The sequence below is a fragment of the Aegilops tauschii genome, chromosome 2 (assembly GCF_002575655.3).
Source record: "Aegilops tauschii subsp. strangulata cultivar AL8/78 chromosome 2, Aet v6.0, whole genome shotgun sequence".
Taxonomy (NCBI): domain Eukaryota; kingdom Viridiplantae; phylum Streptophyta; class Magnoliopsida; order Poales; family Poaceae; genus Aegilops; species Aegilops tauschii.
Genome location: NC_053036.3, coordinates 99,357,953 through 99,382,442, shown reverse-complemented (window position 1 = coordinate 99,382,442; position 24,490 = coordinate 99,357,953). Strand labels below are relative to the sequence as shown.

The following is a 24,490-nucleotide window of genomic DNA, read 5'->3' as shown; positions in this document are numbered from 1 at the left end:
TCATTTACCTAGAAATTGCTATTGATGTATATCTATGTGACTTATTCTTGTTCATACATGTATGGTTTTGTATATTCTTGGTGCATATGCTATGCTTATATTGATGGTTGCTTGCGGTACATATAAAGTTCTTATATGCTTTTCATGTGGCTAGATGCTAGAGGAGATCCTTGTGTGTCTAATGATGCTAATTTCTTTGAGAGCAAGTATGTTCCCAGAAGTATCCATGCAGGCTTGGAATCTGACTTTCCTTATGCTTCGACTACCGCTTATTTTCCACGGCTATGTTTGAGGCCTTATGTACACAAATAATGTAAACAGATGACACACTAGATGTGCCCTACTAAGGTTGCCTCACATTTTTTTAAATAACCAAATCTCTTTGGTCATCGTACATGTATATATTAAGCTTTTGATTATGTACTTCGATGTGCTCTGTGTTAACCTCTCAATACATGGAACCAAATGCCGCATACATTTCGAGACCAATTGGGCCTAAACGTAGATGAGTGGGACTGGGTTGTTAAACCTGCTAGGTCCTTGTTAGCCATTGGGTGTACATTTTGTAAGATAACTCAAGTAAAGTGACACCTACAGGGTCCAAGATGTTAGCCTCTCAATAGAAGGAAGCACTCTTTCTACATGGAAAAAAGTATATCAGAGGGCCTGCGGATACAAAGGAGAAAACTTGGTGAACCAACTACACACAAACAACAAAATAAGGTATTAGGAGCTATCCAAAGTCCTTTATACTATGTTTGTATAACGACAAGGCTAAATATTCTGTTTGGGTTCCACACCCACACGATCGATTTGGCATGTCAGTGGGAAGAAACCACTTCCACCTCCGTATGGGTGCCGTCTTTGCTCAAAACGCTTGGTGTGCCACAAGAAAGAGTTGCTACTATATGGTGCGACAATTTGGGTGCAATATATCTTTCGACCAACCTCGTCTTTCGTGCGGGGAAAAACAGATAGAGGTAAATTTTCACTTTGTACAAGAAAGGGTAGCTTAACTGAAGTTATAAATTGTATTCATACCATCCTCGAATGAATTGGCTGATTTTTTAACCAAATCTAGCTCTTCAAGTGGAATTCTCACAAACATTGGGCGCAGTGCCCAATAAGGAAATGTTGTGATTGAGAGGGCTATTAGGAATAGAGATTGGGAGATTATGTTTAGTGTGTTGTGATTTAATATATCAGTTGTGGATACAGTTCTGATCGTCTAAGCCTTCCTTGTAACTCAAGTTGTGCAAACCCTAGGCTGATTGGCCCCATATAAATATATATACATGTTGCACCCTATTTGCAGGCTGCTCCTCCCTCCTCTTGTTCTCTGGCGACGCCTAGCTCTCGACGGTGAAACATTGTCGCATCGTCGACCACATACACATTCAATCTGTAGAGAGTTCGTCCTTTGTATCTTCGTTGGAGGGACCGTAAGTGCGAGAAAATTCTAGCCGTTCGAAGGTTGTAAATACTAGACGCAGGAATCTATATCAATGGATCTTCACAAACTCTTCTTGCAGTGCTATTAAGAGTTGGTAATGATCCGATTCAGGTTTAAACTTGTATGCATCTTCATAGTGATCCTGGATCTTGATTCATAGAACGTTTTTTCTACTACGATTCCCAAAATTTCCTTCTGATTCCCCTACCGCTTTACTCTCCCCTACTATGTTCGAGGCCTTGGGTACATAAATAATGTACAGAGTCCACGCACTAGATGTGCCCTGATATGGCTGCCCCACATTTGTTATAACTAGATGACTCCTCGCTCATTGCGGTAGGATGTTAGTATGCCAATCAGCTCAATGCGAGGGATGCACATTAAAAAAGAGAAGAGGGGAAAACGAGAAAATGTTGGGGCGTGGTGGCATGAGGCTAAATAGACTTAAAGAATCAACAATGTTATAAAAGAAATGTGGTGCCAGAGGGGTGCAAAATAGCTAATTTGAAATTAGCAAAGACTCAAATAAAATAATATACTTGATCTACTAAAATCTTGGCAACACATACGTACTTGAAGAAACAATTGACAACCCTCCATATTTGCAAATAGCAACAAAGGTGAAAGCTAAAGAGTGAAATAAAAATGAGTTTTGTTAATCAAGAATGGCCCAAATCTGAAATGGTTGATGTCTATTTGAATGTCCATGCATGTAAAAAAGCAAAATCTAAAACTATATTATCGTATAATAGGAACAATACTGCCGAAGAAGCATCAAAGGGACAACCAAACCACATAGAACAGGAATAATTGTGTAATTCCAAAATAGGAGTGCTAATTCTAAAGTTAAGGGAACAAATACAAAGAAAAATAGTGCAACCCAATTCAGGTAACCCAATCCAAAAAATGGTTAAATATAAAAAGTTACTCCCTCCGTTCGGAATTACTTGTCTCGGAAATGGATGTATCTAGAACTAAAATGCGTCTAGATACATCCATTTCTGCGACAAGTAATTCCGAACGGAGGGAGTACCATGTAGCGGTCAACTAGTCAAGGGCTTGAGGCATGTATGAAGCTTTGTTTGAGAGTTAGGAAGTAATCATGTTCATCTATGTCACAGTGACTACTACTGAAAATAAGATGGGTGACAGTTTAAAAGGTCATACCTTCAGCATAACCAGATCCGCTAATGTTGTACAATTGTGGCCAATAATCCGGTAATAATTTACTTTTAAATTCGGCCAGGAAAAAAATTTAAGTAAACAAATTTACGCCAATGAGGAACACAATGAGATAAATAACAACTCCTATGAAAATATTGCACGCATACTATGCTAGCTAATTTCATTGCTTGAAGAGCCAACATGTTGTCTCTTATGCAACGTCTAACAATCAATCAACCTGAAAATGAGCTAGCGCATTTAGGCATGCATCTACCACATGGGATGTGTTGTCAAGCAATGTGGTTGATCAAGATCTGCACATGCGGCTTCTATTCAGTCTGAAACTTAAGGCAACATCAAGGATGGAGCAGGAACAAACAAAATCCCATAGACCATGATGGAAAACGAAAAATGTAAACACAATAGAAGAACATATTGAAGGATGAAGATGAGGGATGGACAGACGTACCGCTTCACCAATGGAAATAGCGGCAAAACTACAACAGAAAGAGGAACAACGATGCCAAAGTGGCGGCTGGTAGGTTGAGCTCAGTCGCTCCTGCGAGAGGGGGTAAGGGTTTGAGAGCATAGATGGTGTGGACCGAACAGAGGGAGAAGCACGACTGAGTGGGGGAGGGAAGGAGATCACTACATGATGGAGAGAGACGTGAATAGACGGATGAGACGAGCTGGGGCAGTAAAAAGGAGACAGCGGGGCTTGGACCGGGAGCACGGGAAACCATGACTGGAAGTAGTAGGGACGCACCATTGCAGAAGTTTACGGAGAAGGGGAGGCGTCAATGCATGGGCTCCAAGTCGGCAACCGTGCACGCGTATTCGGTGGCAACGACCAGTGGATGCTTGGCCAGTGGCGGCGCATTATAGTATGGAGAGAGAGAGAGAGAGAGAGAGAGAGAGAGAGAGAGAGAGAGAGGAAGACGATAAGAATCGGTGGAGATTTGTTTTGAGGGCATCAGTGGAGATTTATTGTTTCAAGCTTTAAGGAGATGAAAGAAATCTTTGGAAATTAGTTGATCCATAAGAAGAAAGGTCAGAAGATAAAGCCTCAGAAATAATCGGTTTTTTATAGTGGAAAGTTGAATAGATTAATATGGTAAGGTGGAACGAGTCAAGGTTGTGAACGAAAGCATGTAGTCAGTGGAGAAGTACTAAAGAGGCTTGACCGCTGATGTGAACAGCTTGCATGTTGAGAGAAATAGGGAAGTGGTGATGAACTATTTAGGTATTATAGATAACTAAACTACTTTGGTCGTTGTCATGTATATACCGTGGTTGCGATTATGTACTAAGCTGAATGCATGACTAAAAGATGTGACTGTGAGCTGGTGCACACGTTGTTTACTCGACTGAAACAGAGCGCCACAATTGTCGTGGGAAGCTTCATCTCCACTGTGATGTGCTGATAACCCACAAGTATAGGGGATCAATTGTAGACTTTTCAATAAGTAAGATATTGAACCAAACGAGGAGCTAAAGGTAAGATTTGTATTCCCTTCGACTTCTATGACCACCGATACAACTCTATGCGCACTTAATGTTCACTTTACCTAGAACAAGTATGAGACTAGAAGTACTTTGTAGGTGTAAAAGGATAGGTTTGCAAGATAATAAAGAACACGTAAATAAAAGCTAGGGGTTGTTTAGATAAAGAAACAATCAAGTTAGTTTTAGTAGAGAGCTTTTTGTCACAAGAATGTTATTTGTCCCTAGGCAATCGATAACTAGACCGGTAATCATTATTGTAATTTTATATGAGGGAGAGGCATGAGCTAACATACTTTCTCTACTTGGATGCACTTATGATCGGAACTCTAGCAAGCATCGCAACTACCAACGATCATTAAGATAAAACCTAACCATAGCATTAAGTATCAAGTCCTCTTTACTCCCATACGCAACAACCCACTTAGTCGGGTCTATACTTCTGTCACTCACGCCACCCACCATAAGCGAATCATGAACATATTGCAACACCCTACAACGGAGATCGCTCACGCTTGCGCGACACGGAGAGCACCATAGGGCAACACCAATAATAAAACATACAACTCAAACCAATCACTACAAAAAAAGACACATCCGTGACATTTTGGGCCGAACGAATTTTTTTCTGTCATACTTATGACACTTCTATGACGATAATTGTGACAAAACCCGGTATCATCATAGATGTGGTGGGCTCCTACTTCTATGACAAAAAATCATGATAGAAAATGGGTTTTTCGTCCTGGGCGGGCCGGAGACGCGGCTGCATGACATTCCTTGGGCCGTCCATGACGAAAAAAAACCGTGGTAGAAGCGAGGGCGAGGAAAATATCGGGGTGTTCCCGGTTGCGGTGGGTGGTCGGGGCCGAGCGATGCGAATTTCTCTCGTACACGCACGCGCGTGGGTGCGAGGCATTGTGCTCTAACTGAACCCGAGCGATTGCACTGCAGGCTACGCGTTACTGTACCCGAGCGATCGATCGATGGCTGTTAACTGAACCCGATCGAGCGATTCCTTCGCTACTGCTGCTAACTGAAGCCGATCGATGCTGCCTCTGCATGAACAGTGAGCGTTGCTAGGGGGGTTTGGATAAACAGTTCCCGGTGGGGGTGGATGAACAGGACCCCGTGGTGTTGCCTCTGGATGAACAGGACCCCAATCGATCGAGCCGGTTGGGGCTGGATGGACAGGACCCCGTGGAGGGCTGGATGAACAGGACCACCCCATGGAGGGCTGGATGAACAGTAGACGGTGGAGGGCTGGATGAACAGTAGCCCGTGGAGGGGTGGTTGAACAGGAGCCCGTAGAGAGGGCTGGTTGAACAGTAGCCGGTGGAGTAGCGCGCGGTGGAAGCTGGATGAACAGGAGCCCGTGGATGAACAGTCGCAGGTGGAGGCTGGAGGAGGTCGACGGTGGATGAACAGTAGCCCGTGGAGGCTGGAGGGGGTCGACGGTGGAGATGAACTGTATCCCGTGGAGTCCCGTTTTAGGGTACGCCACACCCCTCCCGATGAACAGGACCCCCGTTTCGACCGTAGCGCTCCAACACAAGTCTGTTTCCTTTGTTTTGCGGTACGCCACACCCCTCCCGATTAACAGGACCCCCGTTTCGACCGTAGGAGGTCCGTTTCCTCCGTTTTGCGGTACGCCAGACCCCTCCCGATGAACATGATCCCGTTTCGAACGTGGCCGGTCGAACACAAGGCCGCTTCCTCCGTTCTGCGGTACGCCAGGCCTCGCATCGGCTGTTCCGTCCAAGCCCTCCCGATGAACATGATGACGCATTTCGTTCTGACCCAGCCGGTTGGCTCCCCATGAACACGACGATGACGCAGTTTCTCCGTTCTGACCCAGTCATGTACACGAGCCCTGGCCGTACGTACGCGCGAGTAGGCGTTCGAGACCCCGCCCGTATGTACGTACGTGACCGTATTTACTTTCTTGCACCCTGGCCGTTGTACGTACGTGTACATGCTACGCGCGCGCCTCTACTACGACACGTGCGCGCCTCTACATCGACCAGTATGTACGTACACGTTCTCGACCAGAATGAAAACGCTACGTACGCTTCGACCAGGTGGGTCCCGACTGTCAGGCACTTTCTTGTGTGCGAAGATGTAGCTGGTGGGTCCCAGCAGTAAGGGGGGCGAATGGTTTTTTTTTGCCCGGACGCACTTCCTTGCGTGCGAAGATGTAGCTGGTAGGTCCCAGCAGTCAGGGGGGAACGTTTTTTTCGCGAAATACAGTTGCCCGTCCGGTGTATCCCTGCTGTCAGGTGGAGGAATAATTATTTTGCTAGTAATAAGGAGGCACTTCCTTGCGGCCGCCGTGGACCCAGCTGTCAGCCTCTCCACGTACAGTACTCTTCCGATGAAAGTCGTTCCTTGACCACGTTGACCACGCCGCACCGAGAGTACCAGGGCGGTGGACGAGAGCGAGGCCTAGGAAGGGGACGACGCGGAGCCAGGGCAGACGCGACAGTGGAAGCCCACGCGGAGAGGAGTACGAGGGTTCACTGGTTCAACTGCAGTGTGAGGCTGCCGTCGCCGCATGGCCTGGCCAGCGGTGGGAATAGTAGGGGGCGGTGAGGCCTCCGCGGCAGCACAGCCGGCCATGGGAGGCATGAGCATGCGGCACGACCGGCGCTGCTTTGGGCGGCTGGAGCAAGAAGACCAGAGGTTGAAGAAGCACTGCGGCCATTGGATGGACATCGTACGGTCACTGGAGCTAGAATCGTTCATATTGACTAGGTTGACAAAGCACTCCGTCCCCGTCAACTTAGTAGGCCCACAAGTCAGCCTCCCACCAAGGTGGGTCCCAACTAGCAGGGGGAGTATTCATTTTTTTTGCGTAATAAGGAGGCACTTTCGGTGGGTGCGAGCTGACAGCGGGGCGAACATTTTTTTCTCGAAATACGGTAGCCCGGCCGATGGGTCCCAGCAGTCAGGGGGAAATGTTTTTTCGCCAAATACGGTGGCCAGTCCGGTGGGTCCCTGTTGTCAGGTGGAGGAATAATTATTTTCTGCGTAATAAGGAGGCACATCTTTGCGGCTGCCGTGGACCCAGCTGTCAGCCTGTCCACGTACAGTACTCTTTCGATGGAAGTTGTTCCTTGACCATGTTGACCACGCCGTGCCGAGAGCACCAGGGCGGTGGACGACGGCGAGGCCTAGGAAGGGGACGACGCAGAGCCGGGGAAGACGCGGCAGTGGATGCCCACGCGGAGAGGAGTACGAGGGTTCACTGGTTCGGCTGCGGTGTGAGGCTGCCGTCGCCGCAGAATAACAGGGGGTGTGGGTGATTAGAGGGATGCCCTGGCTAGCGGTGGGAGTAGTAGGGGCGGTGAGGCCTGCACGGAAGGCGGGAGCAGGCGGTCCCGCCGGCGTTGGATTTAGCGGCTAGAGCAAGAAGATCAGAGATTGAAGAAACACGACGGCCGTTGGATTGACATCCAACGGTTACGTCTGCTAGAATCGTTTGTTGACGTATATAATAACTAATTTTTTTTGCATACGCGTCAACTTAATAGGCCCACAAGTCAGACCATTTCCTCTTTTTTTAATAATTTATATATAGCCCATTGCGACTTCTTATGCAATTTATTGCAGTCCATTTTTTGGTTGGCCAGGGCCAATTTCGCATATTTCTGTGGGTTCCAAACTATTTTTAATACCGAAATGTCGAGCCAGATTTAAAGTACTTTGAAGATATATTTAAATTAGGTTAATGCCCAGTGAAATAGGAATCTAAAAATGTGAAAAAATTCAGAAATTATAAAGTAATTGCCAATTTGTCATCTGTTTTTATATTTACAACCCATTTTATATTACTTTCAAGATTTGCAGGCATCTTGAAAGAGTTGCAACCCATCAGGGCGTACAAAAATAAGTAGGCCTGGATTGGGTATTCTTCAGAAAAAATAATCTGGGCTCATATTCACAAAGAAAAAATAGCTGGGCTGGTCACATGATGAACATAAAATATAAGCCTGGGCTAGACGGGCCACAGCCCAGTTCAAACCCTGCTCCGTCTCAACAATGACAAAAAAATACTGCTCGAGCTGCTACATCCCAGGTGTCAGCAGATCTTGTGCTGTTCTCTTGTCTATTGACTATATACGCTCACAATGTCGTGAGTCCCAGATGTCAGGAAAACACTAGGAGGAAGCATTTTACTTTTCCATACGCTGACATGGTGGGCCCCTACTGTCATCCTCTCCACGTACTTCTGCCGATTCCTATTGTTTGTTGACCATGTTGACAACGCGAGAGGGCGGCGCTGCGGCGAGCGCACCAAAGCGCGCGGAGGACGACGAGGAGGCCTCGGACGTCGGCGTTAACGATTTAGGAGACGGTGGGGCGGCGATGCGTGCACTGAGGCGCAGCCAGCCGTGGGAGGCGGAAGCAGGCGGCCCCGCCGGCGCTGATTTGGTTTTGGCGGCTAGAGGAAGAAATGACTGAAGAAACACGACAAACTGTAAAAGTAGTAGGAGTACTTAACAACCTTAATTAAAACCAGCAGGGGCACTTAACAACCATAGCTGAAAGCAGTATGAGTACTTATACAGGTTCAACCGTAATAAGCACGCCTTGAACAGTGCTACTTTGTCTATAGTTAACCTAGGGTGAGGCCGCCAAGCCCCGGGACAAGGCCCAGGCGCCACCCCGCGCATTTACAACCTTCTGAAAGCGGCTTCGTCTCGCAATGTGGTCAATAAACAGGATATTCGCTTTAAAAGCAGGAACATAATCTTCTGTCCTATTCTCCAAGATGGACGGGCCTTCATTATTTGAGACCACCCATGAATAAGTATCTTTTCACCTCCAAGGGAAATGGAGTAGGTCGACATAAACATCATGTTGTGACCAAGCGCAAGTCTGACCCGACCATGGTCAGGCATATGTATAGGAACAATAGAACTGGGCAGTTTCTGTTTCAAGAAGATCACAGCTGTAAAACTGTGTATAAGCAATAGTTTATGAACAACATATATATAACAGAAAACAACTCGTACCATAAGTTTCTCGACACAATTGGACCTGTTCAACGAGTGAAGTAGTGGCACACTTATCCCACGTGGCCTTCCACCATTGAAACGCCCCACAAGGACCTCAAGACGATCAATAAAGTGTAGGAACTTGTGGATGTCGTCCCAGCCAACTTCAGTGCCATCAGTAACAGCCGAGTTTTTACAGAATAACAAACGAGCAGCCTGCTTAACTCTGAAAAAACCTACACGTGCCACCAATTATAAGAAAATATTAGTTAGAAGTAGCATCTTCGTGAGAGATTCGTTGCTATTTCTAAAGTTAAATTATGATTAGTTAGACAGAATAGGTGGATTAAGAAGTAATCGAGGCAACAAGCAAGAACCAGATACAAAACTAACATGGATGAACAATTGGAACGACGTCGGGGTGGAAGATTGCAGTGAAGATGAGTCCAGGTTCTACTATTTCCATCAACATTCGTGCGCCAACTTTCAGTCCGTAACACTTGAGAAAGTTCATCCAAGTTCGGCCATAAAAAAAGCAGCGATCTTCTTGGTTCATGAACCCAACTCGGAACTTATATCCATGGCTTGTCTTCACTGTGACCATTAAACTGGTGTATTCAGTTATGGAAAGGCCGAGCATCTTGAGTACATGTGTTCTGGCAGAGCAAATAATGCACTACAGAAAAAATAATATGAGAACACAATGTATTTCCTATCCAAATCTAGAAATAACTTCCTCCTTCACGTCAGTGTTGATCATCGTACTGGTAGTATCTTTTATCCAAATATAGCAATCCAAATTTCCAAATTAGTCGACAGCATGTTCAAAAAACCCCACCCTCCCAGATAGAAAAGAGGATTCTAGGAACATACTGTGCGCGTTTTAAAATCCTGTGTTAGGATGAGAAGGAACAAGTGTGGCGTCTCGCCGAGACGCAGAAACCTGTAGGGTCCTCGCACTTTGGGCACTGTAAATGAAACACACTAGATTCAGTAGGAAGAAAAATGCATCAACGGCGGCGACTGCCATCCTAGGATTACCCGCGACCAAGGGACTTGGATTCATCGGGGATGGATGAAGAATTCGTACCTGGTTCTCCATGAGAAAACCCTATGCAATCGCGGAGAGGAGGTTTTCTCTGAACAAGCAGACGAGGGAGAAGGGGATTCCGGCCCAGTGAAATATCTCCGCTTCGTCCGTCCAGCTTACTGCTAAAGCTGGAAAGGGGGGGTTGTGATTTGACGGCTCATTGGGCATTACTGCGGCGCTACGACCGGGGTGTGTCTACCGTGCAGTTGTGCACTCTAATTTGTGCATATGGCACGTGGACCCCGTTGCCGGATGCCCACATATCAGTGAAAGGAAGTGGAAAGACAGGAGTAACTAGTTACACAAAAATATATTTTTGACAGAGAGATACTCCCTCTGTAAAGAATATACAAATCTTTTATATCACAACTTTATACATAAGAAAAATCAAGGGGAATATATATATATAACATATATAATTATAAAAAAACAGAGTTGTTTTTAACACAGTATAGACGAGTCAGTGATGCTGGTGTGCCTGCCATCCTGCAATATAGGCCGCCCGATTTATATCTGACGGATAGGAAGAAAACTATGGCAGTTTTGCAAAAAGGTACCCACACACCTCTCCACATTTGCAAATAAGGCCTTGCCTCGTTCATCCTTTTCTCTCACAAGATAAAATACTCATACAAATGCATCTTGATGTTACTTGCAACACACGGGCATTATGGGGGTTCAACTGAGAATATAATACTCAGACAGGCTCACGGTTCTGGACTTTGGGCCGCAGGCCCACCCTGCATGTTTGGGGGCCCATGTGTTCTACCTCAGCGCTTTTCATATTGCAAGCGATCGATACGGCGCTGGTTTTTGATGTTGTCGCAAGGAGAATACACAAAATTGAATAAAGCACGACAGCTGTTGGAATGAAATCGAACGACAGTTCCTAACCAGCATAGGGGAGGCCGAACCGGAGCTCGCCGTTTCGGCCACTGGTGAAATATTCAATGCAAGAGAAAATCAAGACTGGAGGAAACCCATCATTGATTATTTGTGTGATCCTAGTAGAAGGGTGGACATAGTTGTTCGGCGTATGGCTTTCAAATACACAATGAGAGATGGTGGTGTTTTTCGCCGAACGGTTGATGATGTTCTTTTAAAGTGCTTGGACAAGGACCAAGCAAGAGTTGCTATGGGGGAGGTTCATGAACGTATTTGCGGCACTCATCAGTCGGCTCCCAAGATGAAATGGTTGCTACGATGTGCTGGGTTTTATTGGCCGACTATGATTAATGATTGCTTCAGATATTACAAAGGATGCGAAGCTTGTCAAAAATTTGGTGATATTCAGTTGGCTCTGCTGCTATGTTACATCCCATTATCAAGCCGTGGCCTTTCAGAGGATGGGGTTTAGACTTTATTGGACAAATTCATCCGTCTTCCGCAAAGGGGCATCGGTTCATATTGGTGGCAACCGATTATTTCACTAAATGGTCTGAAGCAGTACCTCTCAAGAACATGACACATACGGAGGTAATTAAATTCATAACCGAGCTCATTATTTATAGATTCGGCATTCCTCAAACGTTGACTACGGATCAAGGCTCATCTTTCATGTCACACCAAGTTAGAGAATTTGCCGAATCTTATTACATAAAGTTGCTCAATTCCTCTCCATATTATGCCCAAGCTAATGGACAAGCTGAGTCTAGCAATAAAATTTTAATCAAGCTCATCAAGAAGAAGATTGAGGATAATCCAAAGGAGATGGCGCGAGTTGTTGTCTGAAGCTTTGTGGGCACATAGGATTTCAAGGCATGGTGCTACGAAGGTGACTCTATATGAGCTAGTATATGGTCAAGAGGCTGTTTTACCGGTGGAAGTAAATTTGAATGCTTTGAGAATAGCCAAACAAAATGATTTATTGGCAGTAGACTTTTATAACTTGATGATGGACAATATTGATGAGGTTGCCGATAAACGTTTGGCTGCTTTGAAGGCCATAGAGAGGGACAAGTTGAGGGTAGCAAGAGCTTACAATAAGAAAGTTAAGTTGAAGAATTTTCAAGTTGGCGATCTCGTCTGGAAAGTAATTCTGCCGATTGGAGACAGAAAATTCGGGAAGTGGTCTCCAAGTTGGGAAGGTCCTTTTAGGATTACAAGAATAGTTTCCGGAAACTCTTATTTGGTGGAATCCGTACAAGGGGCACTGTTACCTCGGGCTCTCAATGGCAAGTACTTGAAGAAATACCACCCGAGTGTGGCAAGAAGCCTAAGTAGGCAATGGCCGATATATGATTATCGCCCTTAGCACAAACATGGCCGATATATGATTATCGCCCAAGAAGCCTAAGTAGGCAATGACCGATATATGATTATCTCCCTTAGCACAAACATGGCCGATACCTGATTATCGTCCTGAAAAAAGATGGCCGATGGAGTGTTGACATCGTCCTTAGAACAAGCTATGTGCAAGTTATTTTTCAGCACACAAACTTTGCCGAAAAACAGGGGGGCATGTGTTGACGCCAGATTTTGGCATGGTCAAAAACACAATTAAAATGGCCTCAAATAAAAAGTGTTCAAAGTGAGAAAGTTTTGTATCTTCAAAAGGAGAAACTTTGATATTTGGGCCATAGCCATCCGATTTTATCTCTAAGGCCGAAGTTGTGTTCAAAGTACTGAGATTTTGTATTCAGAACAATATTTGGCTGATTACGCCCCCAAGATGGCCTCATGTGGAAAAATGATCTACAAGAATTGTCTTCGTCTCGTCGAAACGATCGATTTTGATGTAAAAATTGTCCCAATCCGAGTTCGTATGCAAAAGTTAGAGGCAACACTTCGCGGGCCGGTCCTGAGTGAAAAAGTGACGCGAGGGACCAGACACCCACCTAGGTGGTGTCTGATGGGTCGCGTGAGTTATTTGGCCTTTGCCGGCTGAATGAAAACCTTGCCAAGGTGGAAACCTTGCCGGGGTAGAAGCTTGCCGGGGTGAAAACCTTGCCGGGGTAAAACCTTGCCGGTGTGAAAGCTTGCCGGGGTAGAAAAGTGTTCTACATAGAAGTTGTGCGTATCGTCGAAACGGTCAACTTTGCTTTTGGAGTCATCATCATCTGAGATAGTATACAGCCTGCAGAGTTGCTGCAAGACTCGGACATCCAAGAAAACTGCATGACCAAATCCGACTGGAAGTTAAAGATGACCTCGTAAAGTATTGAAGATGACCTTATTTGGAAAAATGATCAACAGGAGGGTTGTTCGTCTCGTCGAGGCGCACCAATTTGGTATTTTGATCTTCTCAATCGGAGGCCATATGCAAATTCTGCGGCCTGTGCAAGGAACAAGGCAGAAGTTTGGGCCAGATTCGGGCTAATCCGAGTTGGATTGGAATTAAAGTTGTAGGACGTGAATTGATGTAATTTTCTTGTAAGGAAAGCCTAAATGAATCATTTACTTGTACGGGAAGTCCAGCCGCCTCTTATATATGTTGGGGGTGACGGCCGATTGAACAACACACAACCGAACAAATCAATATACTACTTTTTCACTCTACGTTTTATCTCTCCACCGTTTTTCTCTCTCGTTCTTCGCTGTTATTCGTGTTTGAGAGCTGCGAATCTTGAGGCTCTAGGGGCGAGCGAATCGACCTAGGGCAGCCCATAGCCGCCGCACTCCCTGACGGGGTCCCTCCCGGGGGTGTGGGGTTTTCGGGTCTGCAAAAGCGCCTGTCGACTGTCTTGCGTAACGCGCTGTCGGTCGGGTCTCCTTCGACGTGAGCTGCGGTGCATCACCCCCGGCGTCGAGGGTACACGTGACGTGTTCGTTTGTCAACAATTACAACGGGGAGAAGAGGTGTTACACCGCTGTATAGAGGGGGAGAAAGTTGGTGATGACGGTGGCGAAGTTGTTGGTGTAGATCGCCGTCACGATGATGGCCCCGGAGGCGTTGCAGCGCCACCGGGAGAGAGGGGAGAGATCCCCCTCCTGCTTCTTCTTCTTCTTTGGCCTCTCCCCTAGATGGCTCTGGTCCATGGCCTCCACGGCGGCGGAGGCGCGGGAGCCCCTCCGAGATTGGATCTCTCTCTCTGTTTCCTTCTGTTTCTGCATTCTGTTTTCTGGGCTTTCACCAGTTCTAAAATTCCCAGAGATCCGTAACTCCGATTGGGCTGAAATTTTGAGACGCTTTTATGTCATATATTATCTTTCTTGCGGTGAAAGAAGGGCACCAACCGCCTTACAGGGGCCCCACAAGCTTGCCAGCCGTGCGCTGGGTAGGGGGCGCGCCTCTTGAGCTTGTGGGCCCCACGGGTATCGTCTCCCGTTGATTCCGCTTTCCAAAATCACATATATTCCAAAATAATTCTTCGTGAATTTTTATCGTGCTTGGACTTCGTTTGATATGGGTATTCCGCGAAACATAAAACATGCAACAAACAGGAACTGGCAATGGGCACTGGATCAATATGTTAGTCCAATAAATCATATAAATTGTTGCCAAAAGTATGTGAAAATTGTGGAATATTGGCATGAAACAATAAAAAAATTATAGATATGACGGAGATCTATCATGTGTGTGTGAACTTCTAATTACATGGAATCAAATGTCGTATATATTTCAATATCGCTGGGATCTGGATGTAGATGAGTGGTACCAGTCTGTTAAACCTACTAGGTCCCCTTATTAGCCGTTGGGTGTACACTTTTTTAGGATAGCTCAGGTAAATTATGTACGTTGACAGTGCCTTGTGTAGCCTCCTAGGGGGTCTCTGATGTTTGCCGTCTTTCTACATGGTAGAAAATTATATCGGAGGGCCCATATTAACAAAGGCGAAAACTTGGTGAACCTACTGCCCACAGCAAACTAAACAAGATATTGGGGGCTATCTAAAGTCCTTTATAGTATGTTGGTTTAATGATTATATTGGGGGCTACCAAAGTTCTTTGTAGTATGTTGGGGCAAATATTCCGTTTGTGTTCCACACCCACACAATTGGTTCGGCATGTGAGCAGGAAAAAACCACTACTCCCTCTGTATGGGTGCAATATTAGCTCAAAGAGCTTGGTGTGCCGTAAGAAAGAGTTCCTTGTTTATGGTGCGACAACTTTGGAGCAATATATCATTCAACCAACCTTGTCTTTCGTGCGAGGAAAAAAAGATTGAGATAGGTTTTCACTTCGTATAAGAAAGGGTAGCTCAACTGAAGCTATAAATTGTATTCAAACCATCCTAGGTCAGCTGGCTAATGGTTGTTACCAAATCTAGCTCTTCAAGTTGGATTTTTCAAATACTTTGGGAACAATGTAAAATAAGGAAAATTTGTCATTGAGGAGGTCTGTTAGAGATAGGAAGGTTATGTTTGGTATGTTGTGATTTAATCCGCTGGTTGTGGATAAAGTTCCGTGTTTAGACCTTCCTTGTAACCGAAGTTGTGCAAACCATAGGCTGATTGCTCGCTATCAATATATACTAGATCGGAAGCGCGCCTTGGCGCGCGTTGCCTGGCTCGGCACAGTGACTCGTCGTCTAAAACTTCAATATAACAAAGCGTTTAGAACATCCAAAGGAAATTAGAGTAACCGCTGAGGATAAATGTGTTCAGTATATATCACAAACAATACAAAGATATATCAAGCGCAAGGTACAGTTGCTGCCCAGGATAACCGAGTTTAATATAGGGCATGCAGATCAAATATATACCAAAAGAAAAGTGTACTTGTGGCCCAGGATACCAAAAGAAACGATGTTCTAGAAACATCGATATCAATGGTACCTTATAGCTGATCATTATTGATAACTCTACTTTCTCTTTCCAAGTTCTGAGGCAAAGCTAATTAGTATTGGATAATACTTGACAGGCTTCATCATCCTAATGATAAATATGAAAACTCTATAAATAATATCACAATTAGCCGTTGGTGTTATTATCGCTAACTGAACCTGGCACAGGCTCAAACATACCAGCTGAAGACAACGAATCACCTTACCAAGGTAGATAACATTTGAAGCCTATCTCTGTGACTAAAAGCAAAATCTTCACAGCTCGCCAAAGTCTGACTACAAAATCAGTAAAAATGAATGTTATCACAAAAGTGATGTGTAATTCTACCACAAAAATAATGCGTGTAAGTACAACTCAGGGGACCTCATACGTCAGTCTTAACCAAAGCAAGCATTCCTCTTCAAAGAATTATTACAGAAGTTGCACATCACATATATTGGAGGAATGCACAGAACAAATGGGCTGCGAGAAACTATGGCTCGCGGAAGTTCAGGTGATAAAAACACATGGTTCGACATTTCAGCAGCTGCTCAGATAACCGAATCATCTACTCTACCCACAACCTAGCGCTAGCAGTTGGCAGCTAATGTTATTCGCGGTTAACCAAGAGAGTATCTTGTGAAAATACATAAATAGCATGTCAGTGATAATGAACTTCTGACGATATCAATTAGGCATCCACACTATATGGGCACACCACATGAAGTAAATTTTGTGTTTATATAGACAGTCATCGAAGAAGAAACGGGGAGGAGGAGGAGCGAGCTGTGGTGAGCTAGCTGTACCTGCTTGAGCCGACCCCTCCTCTTGGAGAGGACGATGGTCTGGTCATTGAGCTTCTTCCAGGCGCCGTCCATGAAGCAGATCCCGACGATCGGCGGACTTTCTGCCGCTGGCCAGGTGGCACTACTTATCCGCGCTAAGGAGCGACTTGATCACCGCGCCGAGGCTGCTGTTCTCCTAGTTACGCGACACTTTGGAAGTTAACAGACATTACATGAAGGGTCACAGCGCAAGTACTGGCATTTCACAGAACAGAGAAGGCCACACATTGCAGTACTGCACATGAATAGCCAGCCAGGCACATAGTGATACCTCAGTAATGGTATTTGTTGGACTAATCCTTGGGAGTAATCACCAGAGCTCAGGCAAATACTTGTGATGGTAAGGTGGCTCGGCAATAGTACTGCAAATAGAAAATGGCACCGTCAGAACATCAGTTTTCAGCTAATTAAGCCAGGTGAGAACGAACAATTAGATTGTAATGACATACTAAGATGAAAGCAGAAACAAATATTACGCAAGAACTACATAAAAATTAGATAGCAGATAATTTTAAGCTTGTAATGACATACCAAACCACAATCTAAGCAGTACGCTATTATTACAGCCCAGAAGGCAGTGGTTCAAAAGATTATATAAGCAAACATATGCTGTTTAGAAAGAAAGAGCACTAAAGGGTCGATACATCCATGAAGCAACCGCAACTTGGTCTTCATTTATCACAGTATATCCTACTCTTCTCCAAGATCAGCTCTATCTTCATTTTTTTGACAGAATCAGCTCTATCTTCTTTGCGAAATAACTCATTCACAATGTTGCATGGTACAATATCATTACGTCAACATTCTGTATAGCTGTACTCACCTTTCCTTTGAATTTTTACCTTAGGTGTCTTCCACTGTTGGTATTTTGTGTCCTTGTGAAGTGCTGGTAGCATCTAGTGGCTGGAAATGATTCACAAAACAATATGAGTTTAAACTGGTACAGTATATTTCATTGAAAGTTTCAGAAGCATGGTCTGTTATTGTTTAACTTGTTATTCTCTGCTTCTAGTACCGCATCCTCGTGTTGGGTGTGAACAATAGACCCCGGAGTTCGCCCTCGGAGACAAAAGGCAAATGGATGCCATCGACGGCTACGCAGAAACAACTGGCGAGTCTCTCCCCGTCAACGAACATCCCACATCGCGGTCCCCAGTAATGGAGGATGGCATGATGGTGGAAGTAGCGCTAAACCCGCCTGACAGCTAGTGTGTCCTCTTCATCCCGTTTGTGAATTAGTGAGGACTAAGATGAGATAGAGCGTGGCGTGAGATGTCCTTGGCTGCTGGTCGTGCTTTCAAACAGTGTGTCTATCATAAGCTCATATAACACAGGGCACAGATACAGATTATTCAGGCAGTACTAAGAGAAGCGCATAGTCAAAAGACAGCATATACTATATAGCTCATAGAGAAAAGATTGATAACAGTGTCGCTCCTTCTTGGTAGCCAGGTACTGCAAATGATGCATCTTATTCTTCATCATATTTGTAAAATTTTACAGGAACAAACTACAGGGCGCACTGGAGCAGCATATTTTTTTCATTGTTTCCTTTGGTAGCAGAAAAGTAAAAATACCTTGTTGGGCCTCTCAAGTAGTAAAAGACATCACTGCCCTTGCGTGCATATCGTGGTTAAATTTGTTCAGAGCCTATTTTTAGAGGCTAAATCTATGGCTCTACCCTTGAACCAGCTGCATCATACAAAGGAACTACTTGTTAAAAGATACAGAGAAAGGTTTTCCATGGATGCCTAATGGTCTTTAACGACGTTGGGCATTTAAAAGCATTACCTCTGTCTCTTTATGCCATGAAACAAGTGATGTTGCAGCATCATTGTCCTTTCCCTGCATCTTTATTTCCAGTTCTTCCACTCTACCTTCATAGGTAGGTCTGTTGATCAATCATCTGCGACTTCAATGGAAATCATGCGGCAAGACTCATCAAGAAATAATCATCATTATATTCTCACAATATCAAGTCCACAACAAGTAATCAGGAAAAAAACTTGAACAAACAGAGGATGCAAGAGGGAGGAGGGAGAGGGTGAGGAAAGAGAGGGAGGGAGAGGAAGGAGGGAGGAGTGGTCGCTACCTGCCTCTGGACGGGTCGCCGGCGCAACTTCGGGCCGCGGCGTTGCTAGGCGGGAGCGGCTGCTCCAGGGAGGAAGGCGCTGTTGGGCGGGAGCAGCTCCTCCAGGGAGGGAGGAGCTGCTGGGCTCCTGTACCGGTGGCGGGGCAGCGGAGGCGTCGGCCTGCAAGGCGCGTCGCGGCGGCGGGCTGGCGGTGGTGTAGGCAGGCCGCGGCCCCGTCCAGATCAAGGGGGGCGAGGCCTCCCCCCTCGCACGCGGCCCCGTCCCGCTCGGCTGCGCGTCGTGGCCCCGGAAGACGCGGAGGTGGAGGAAATTGAAGGAGAGGCGCAGGATCTCGGGCTCGATGTGCGCGATCTCGGCGTTAGCGCCGTCCTCCTCGCGCTCCGGGGGCGGGCGGTGGTTCTCCTTCTCGCCCCTACGCACGGGCGTGCGGTGCAGCGGCAGCCGGCCGGGCGAAGGAGATGACGGCGGCGGAGCAGGGAGGCGCGGGCGGCTCTAGGGTTTGGAGGGAGGGAGAGAGGCGAGGCGGGAGGAAGAGGAGAGGGTGCGGCGCGAGCGGGGGAGGAGCGACGACCCCGCACTCCCCCATCCACTCTCCAGCCAACCGGCGCCGGACACGTCAAAATGACGAAACTGCCCTCGACGGGGCTTGGTATTATCGGCGGTGGCACGGGATATTTGCCCGCTGATGGAGCCCACGTGCTGCACAGTCCACACTCATAGCCACAGTCGCTGACCGGCGTGGCCCACCAGCAAGTGACCCCACACGTCAGCGAGGCAGCAAAGTAATTCTGGAGTAAGAAAAGTCAGTAAGAAAAATCGAATGGAGGCTACTATTCATTGTAGCAGTAATCCGGGCCTGATCCGACGGCCAAAGTCATCCGAAGGCGAGATCTTATGGTCCACAATGCATCAAAGGAAGGATCCGACGGCCAGAAATCCTGAGCGGGGAGAAGCCTCGGTGTGCACTGCTATGCTTGTTTCTGGATGGATACATGCCGCATCCTATGGATTGTAGACACATGTGTGAATTATTCAATAGAAAATGTATTATGTAATAAGCACTTATGTGTTGTTCATTCAACATTGTATTATGAGCGCAAGAAGGTTAACAACATGGTGATTGGCATTTGTCCTCAAGATGAGAGAAGGAAAAAAATCAAACTCAATGGGACACATGGCTTCAACAAGTTATCCAGGCAATGATGAACCAGCACATTCAACTTGTTCCAGGACACACTTACAACTTCACAATGTTCATACCGAAAAAATGGAAAATTCTGGTCATGAGAAAAGGAAGGCCTAGCTAGCAGTATTTTCCAACACAAGATCAAAGCGCTTAGGTTCTTTATTCATTGATAGCAGCAGCTGCAAAACTAAGTAACTATCAAGGCTAGTAGTGTTGTATACACACAGTTCTGTAAGTATACACATAGCTATGCCTGCTGACAAAACATGTATATAGACACAGAGGCGGTGCAAAGTACGAGTTACGAAACATGTACTCTTTTTTCGCCCGCAAAAAAAAAGTACGAGTTACGAACTTATGATCAAATAAACATCAGATATCAAACAAACAGATCATGACAGAAAAAAATCCAGTATAACAATTTCAACGACTAGAATAAAAATGCCTTCGCTCAAAGAGCACGACCGAGACTGAATGTCTCAACTTATTAACGACCATTCCTGCATCTTAACCATGCAAAGACTAAGTAAAATGAGACGACACGCATGACCATGCATTGCATGTGAGGATCGATCCTCTACTCGAAGAAGATGCTCCTCACGATCGCGCTCACTGCAACCCGGATCCCATATTGTTGAAGAACTGCATCAGATCATCCATGGGGAAGCCGGCGCTAGAGCTAGTACCGGCGCCGTCGTGGCCACCAGTACCGTTATTAGCATTGTAGAGCAAGGCACCGTCCCCCTCGGACCTCTGGAAGGTTGGTGGCTGCCAGCCGTGCTGCTGCAGCGGCACATGATACATCTGCGGAGGCCCCATGTCGACGTTGCCGGTGACGTATGGCGCCTGGGGCCGAAAGACCTGCGGCTGCCAGCCTTGTTGCTGCTGAGGCGGCACCTGATATGTCGGCAGATAGCCCATGTCGACGTTGCTCGTGACCTGTGGTGCCTGGGCCTGCTGGAAGACCTCTGGCTGCCAGCCCTCCTGCTGCGGCGGCCCCTGGTCCGTCGACGGAGGGCCCATGTCGACACCGCCGGTGACGTATGGCGCTTGGGGCTGGAAGACCGGCGGCTGCCCGCTGGTATTTGCGATGCGCTCGGCGAGGCTCTTGCGGATCTCCTGCAACTTACAACCAACCCTGGCGACCTCCTCGGCATTCAGGTTGCCGCCGAGCATGGCCTTGTGCAGAAGGATCTTGGTATCGCGGTCCTCACGCTCGCGCCGGAGCTTGTCGGCCTCATGCTGGAGCTTGGCGACTTGCTTGGTGAGGAACTCCTCCTGGGTCACCACCTTCTTGAACCGTGCTATGTCCGGCATGTTCTTGTACCTATTCAGGATAGCCACCGCCTCCGTGTGGGACGGGTAAACGTCCGGCGCCGCGGCGCCCTCATCATACACCAGCATGCAGATCTTGGTGTTGCACAGGATGCCCAACTCGCCCGCCTTCTTCACCAGGTTGTTGCGGCGCGTCACATAAGTACGGCGCTGTGTTGAGTTGCCAATGTACCGGAGGGGCACCTTCTTGCGGGCCATTGCCGGACGATGGGTAAAACCAGCAGAAGGTCGAAAGGGAGGACGAGGGTAATACCAGCAGAAGGTGGAAAGGGAGGACGATGGGTAATACCAGTAGAAGGTCGAAAGGGAAGGGAAGTCGCTGGTTTTGGCGAGTTGAAAGCAAGGGAGGAGGCTTGGATTTATAGGGGAGGATCGGCGAGGATGAGGGCAGCCTTCCGGCCCACCGCCCACATGCATTGTGCTCATCTCTAACTTTGGCGTCCATTTACAGCTTTTACTCTACGCTCATATGATAATTGTACTCATTTAATGCGTCATAACACCACAGATTTTCTCTATAATTAACCCAAAATTGCTAAGAATCGATCCAGATAAAAACGGTGAAAAAACATTTCTGTAATGGTACGTATAGTCATATACTGAATAAGCTATGGAAAATTTCTCTCAAAGACCCATGCATGCATATCTATTAACAAGATATGTTCTTTAGCTAGCTACATATTGCAAAATTAATTTCGCATTTAATTTTCTCTAAAGTTGGTGTCGTGGTTTTGGGTTGGTTGGGTCGGTATTCAAACATGTACATCGTCTCATCACCACGTTAAGAAAATATCAATAAATAGCAAGCATACTTCAGTGGTAAGCAAAAATTACAAATCTACAAAGATATATAAGCAATTTATTCGCAAAAAAAAGATATATAAGCAATTAAACCCGAATTTATCATGCACATTGTGGGAGTAAAGTTCTGCCCTTTTTTCCAACATATGAATTGAATGTTATTCCAAATATACAGGTTGGACTACCCACAACAGGAAAATCACGCATTGTTGTGTATCTGTGTAAGCCGAGTGTAAAAACTCCTATTCAAGAATTCGTCCAATTAACCAGTTACTTGCCAATTAATCCTTACTCGTAGGGTCACCGAGTAGCCGATAAATTGATAAATCATCTGATTAATTGATTAACATGTTGATTATCCTATTACCCCCTACTCGCCAGCTAACCGAGTAGTTACCAGTTAACGATATCCTCAACAAGAGCAAAAACATGGGTGCTCGGCTTACAATAGTGTAAGTCGAACAATAGAAGTACACACGGTTAAAAAAAGAAGAGGACTCGGATTACGTATCAGTAAGCCGAGAGGTCGTAGAAAAAGATCTTGATTTACACAAAATTCTTAGTATAAAATTAAAATGTACACAGGTTACAACGTGCTCTTGATGACATTTGTTGTCGCGTAGCCGCCGTCGGCGCGCTTAATGGCTAGCGTGACGGTAGTCGGTATAAGCCGAGTACTCTCCTGCCGCTCTTGGCTGTTTGCTGTTTTTAAAAGTGAAAACCTTCACCTCCGTTTTAAGACGTCTGTGTATTTACCCTCGGCTTACATTTGGGTTATAAGTTGTCGCCGCCACGCGCCCGGCCCTTTGGTCACCAAATCGTGGCCGCTTTCGCACAAGATCGAGCACGCCGCCGCCAACGGTGCCCTCTTCGCCTCCCACCGCGCCAATGCTCCTCCTCGTCCCTTCTGCCACCGCCGCCGCTCGTGGCCGTCATCCCGTCGTCGGCCGACCTACATACTGAGGTAATTAAGCACGAACATCAGTCGATCTCGATCCCATATCTATAGGTTTTTTTCTTCTCTTTTTTCTCTTTTTTCTATATATATACATGTGTGTGTGTGTGTGTGTGTGTTTGTTTTAATAATAGTTATATTCATTTTAGTATTGATGGTTGATATAGTTGATTTTTTATATTTATGGATATATGATCAATGGCATATGCACGTGCAAAATATTGGAACGATGATCGATATAGTATAGATAGATTGACATTTGATATGGATGTGATGGATTATATGTATGCAAGATCATTTATAGCATGTTCATATATGTGGATGATGAAATCGACATGGAAATGCTCGTGATTATAACCGAACTAATTAATTAATGAAGATGAGTCTTTTTGAGGAATTCAAGAAGATAGTTTGACATATGGCTATTACTTACTTGCTCTATCTATAGGCCTCCCCACCTCCATATATGTCGCGCCGCCAACGATCTGTGTTTCCCGCCAACCGACGTTGGCTACACACACCGCTGTGACACCGCTCCTCCAGCTTCGACGATACTCCTAATCATGCCGAGTTCAAGGTGGAACCAAGGGAGAGAGGGGGAGACGAGAGGAGATTGAGAGAGAGGATGGGGCCCTTGGAGCACGACAACAACCCACTAGAACAAATCTCAAGGGCGGAGAAGATAGTTGAACTCCAACACAAAAGGACGTGGGAGGACGAGCAAGGGTAGATCCCGCTCGCATCATGCTTGGCTCGGATTCGTCGTGCCAAGGAGCACGAGTCCAGGATGGAGTTCATCAGTAACGAGAAATTGGCACTGGCGGTGGTCTCTTGGACCATGCATGAGGAGATGCAGCAATTGTGTTCACATAGCCGACTTCTCTTGGCCAAGGGGGTACTGTGTTGGACGACGGCGAAGGTGAGAGATCGAAGAAACCGGAGCAAAGGGGGGATGGATGGATTTTTGTCACGGTCGGGCGCCTTGATCTCTGTGACTTCCTTCTAATTTAAATAGTCAATCTACTTTATTATTATAGTATGATATTAGAATCTTAACTTGATGGTCCAGCTTGTGGATTCCCATCGTATAATGAACTATTTTTTCATTGTAAGACTATTGTTATATGTATCGATGCAATGCTTACTTGCTCGTATGAGATGTACTCTACTGTCCAAGCGGCACGCCGACCGTCTGGCATGTCACCATGATCTACCATAACACAAACCATGAGGAATATCACCATAGTCTACCCCCTCTCGTTGTCGGTCAACGCCCTAGATTGCATGGGCCCCGCGGATGGCCACATCATCAAAAAGCGCATGAGGGAGGGCCAGAAACCAACTCCACCTGAATGTGAAC

The 24,490-nt window shown here is 46.1% G+C and overlaps 1 protein-coding gene and 1 long non-coding RNA gene across 3 annotated transcripts; both read right to left on the bottom strand.

Moving 5' to 3' along the window:
* Window positions 1–15,802: 15,802 nt before the first annotated feature.
* LOC123497337 (uncharacterized) lies at window positions 15,803–19,429 on the bottom strand. 2 transcript variants are annotated; one of them, XR_006671024.1, is made up of 6 exons: window positions 18,853–19,429; window positions 18,552–18,672; window positions 18,338–18,452; window positions 17,032–17,663; window positions 16,722–16,896; window positions 15,803–16,211 (listed from the first exon to the last, which is right to left on the bottom strand). It is a non-coding gene; the product is annotated as an uncharacterized lncRNA (long non-coding RNA). The 2 variants fall into 2 exon arrangements; XR_006671025.1 differs by having other exon boundaries at window positions 18,552–18,666.
* Window positions 19,430–20,394: 965 nt separating this feature from the next.
* On the bottom strand, window positions 20,395–21,684 carry LOC120974451 (uncharacterized). The gene has a single exon (XM_040400934.3). The coding sequence runs from the start codon at window positions 21,570–21,572 to the stop codon at window positions 20,649–20,651; it is 924 nt and encodes a 307-aa protein (XP_040256868.1). The 5' UTR covers window positions 21,573–21,684; the 3' UTR covers window positions 20,395–20,648.
* Window positions 21,685–24,490: the final 2,806 nt, after the last annotated feature.

What these genes read in the sequence shown, in the direction of transcription:
- LOC120974451 (XM_040400934.3), bottom strand. Translation starts at nt 21,572, where the DNA reads ATGGCCCGCAAGAAGGTGCCCCTCCGGTACATTGGCAACTCAACACAG.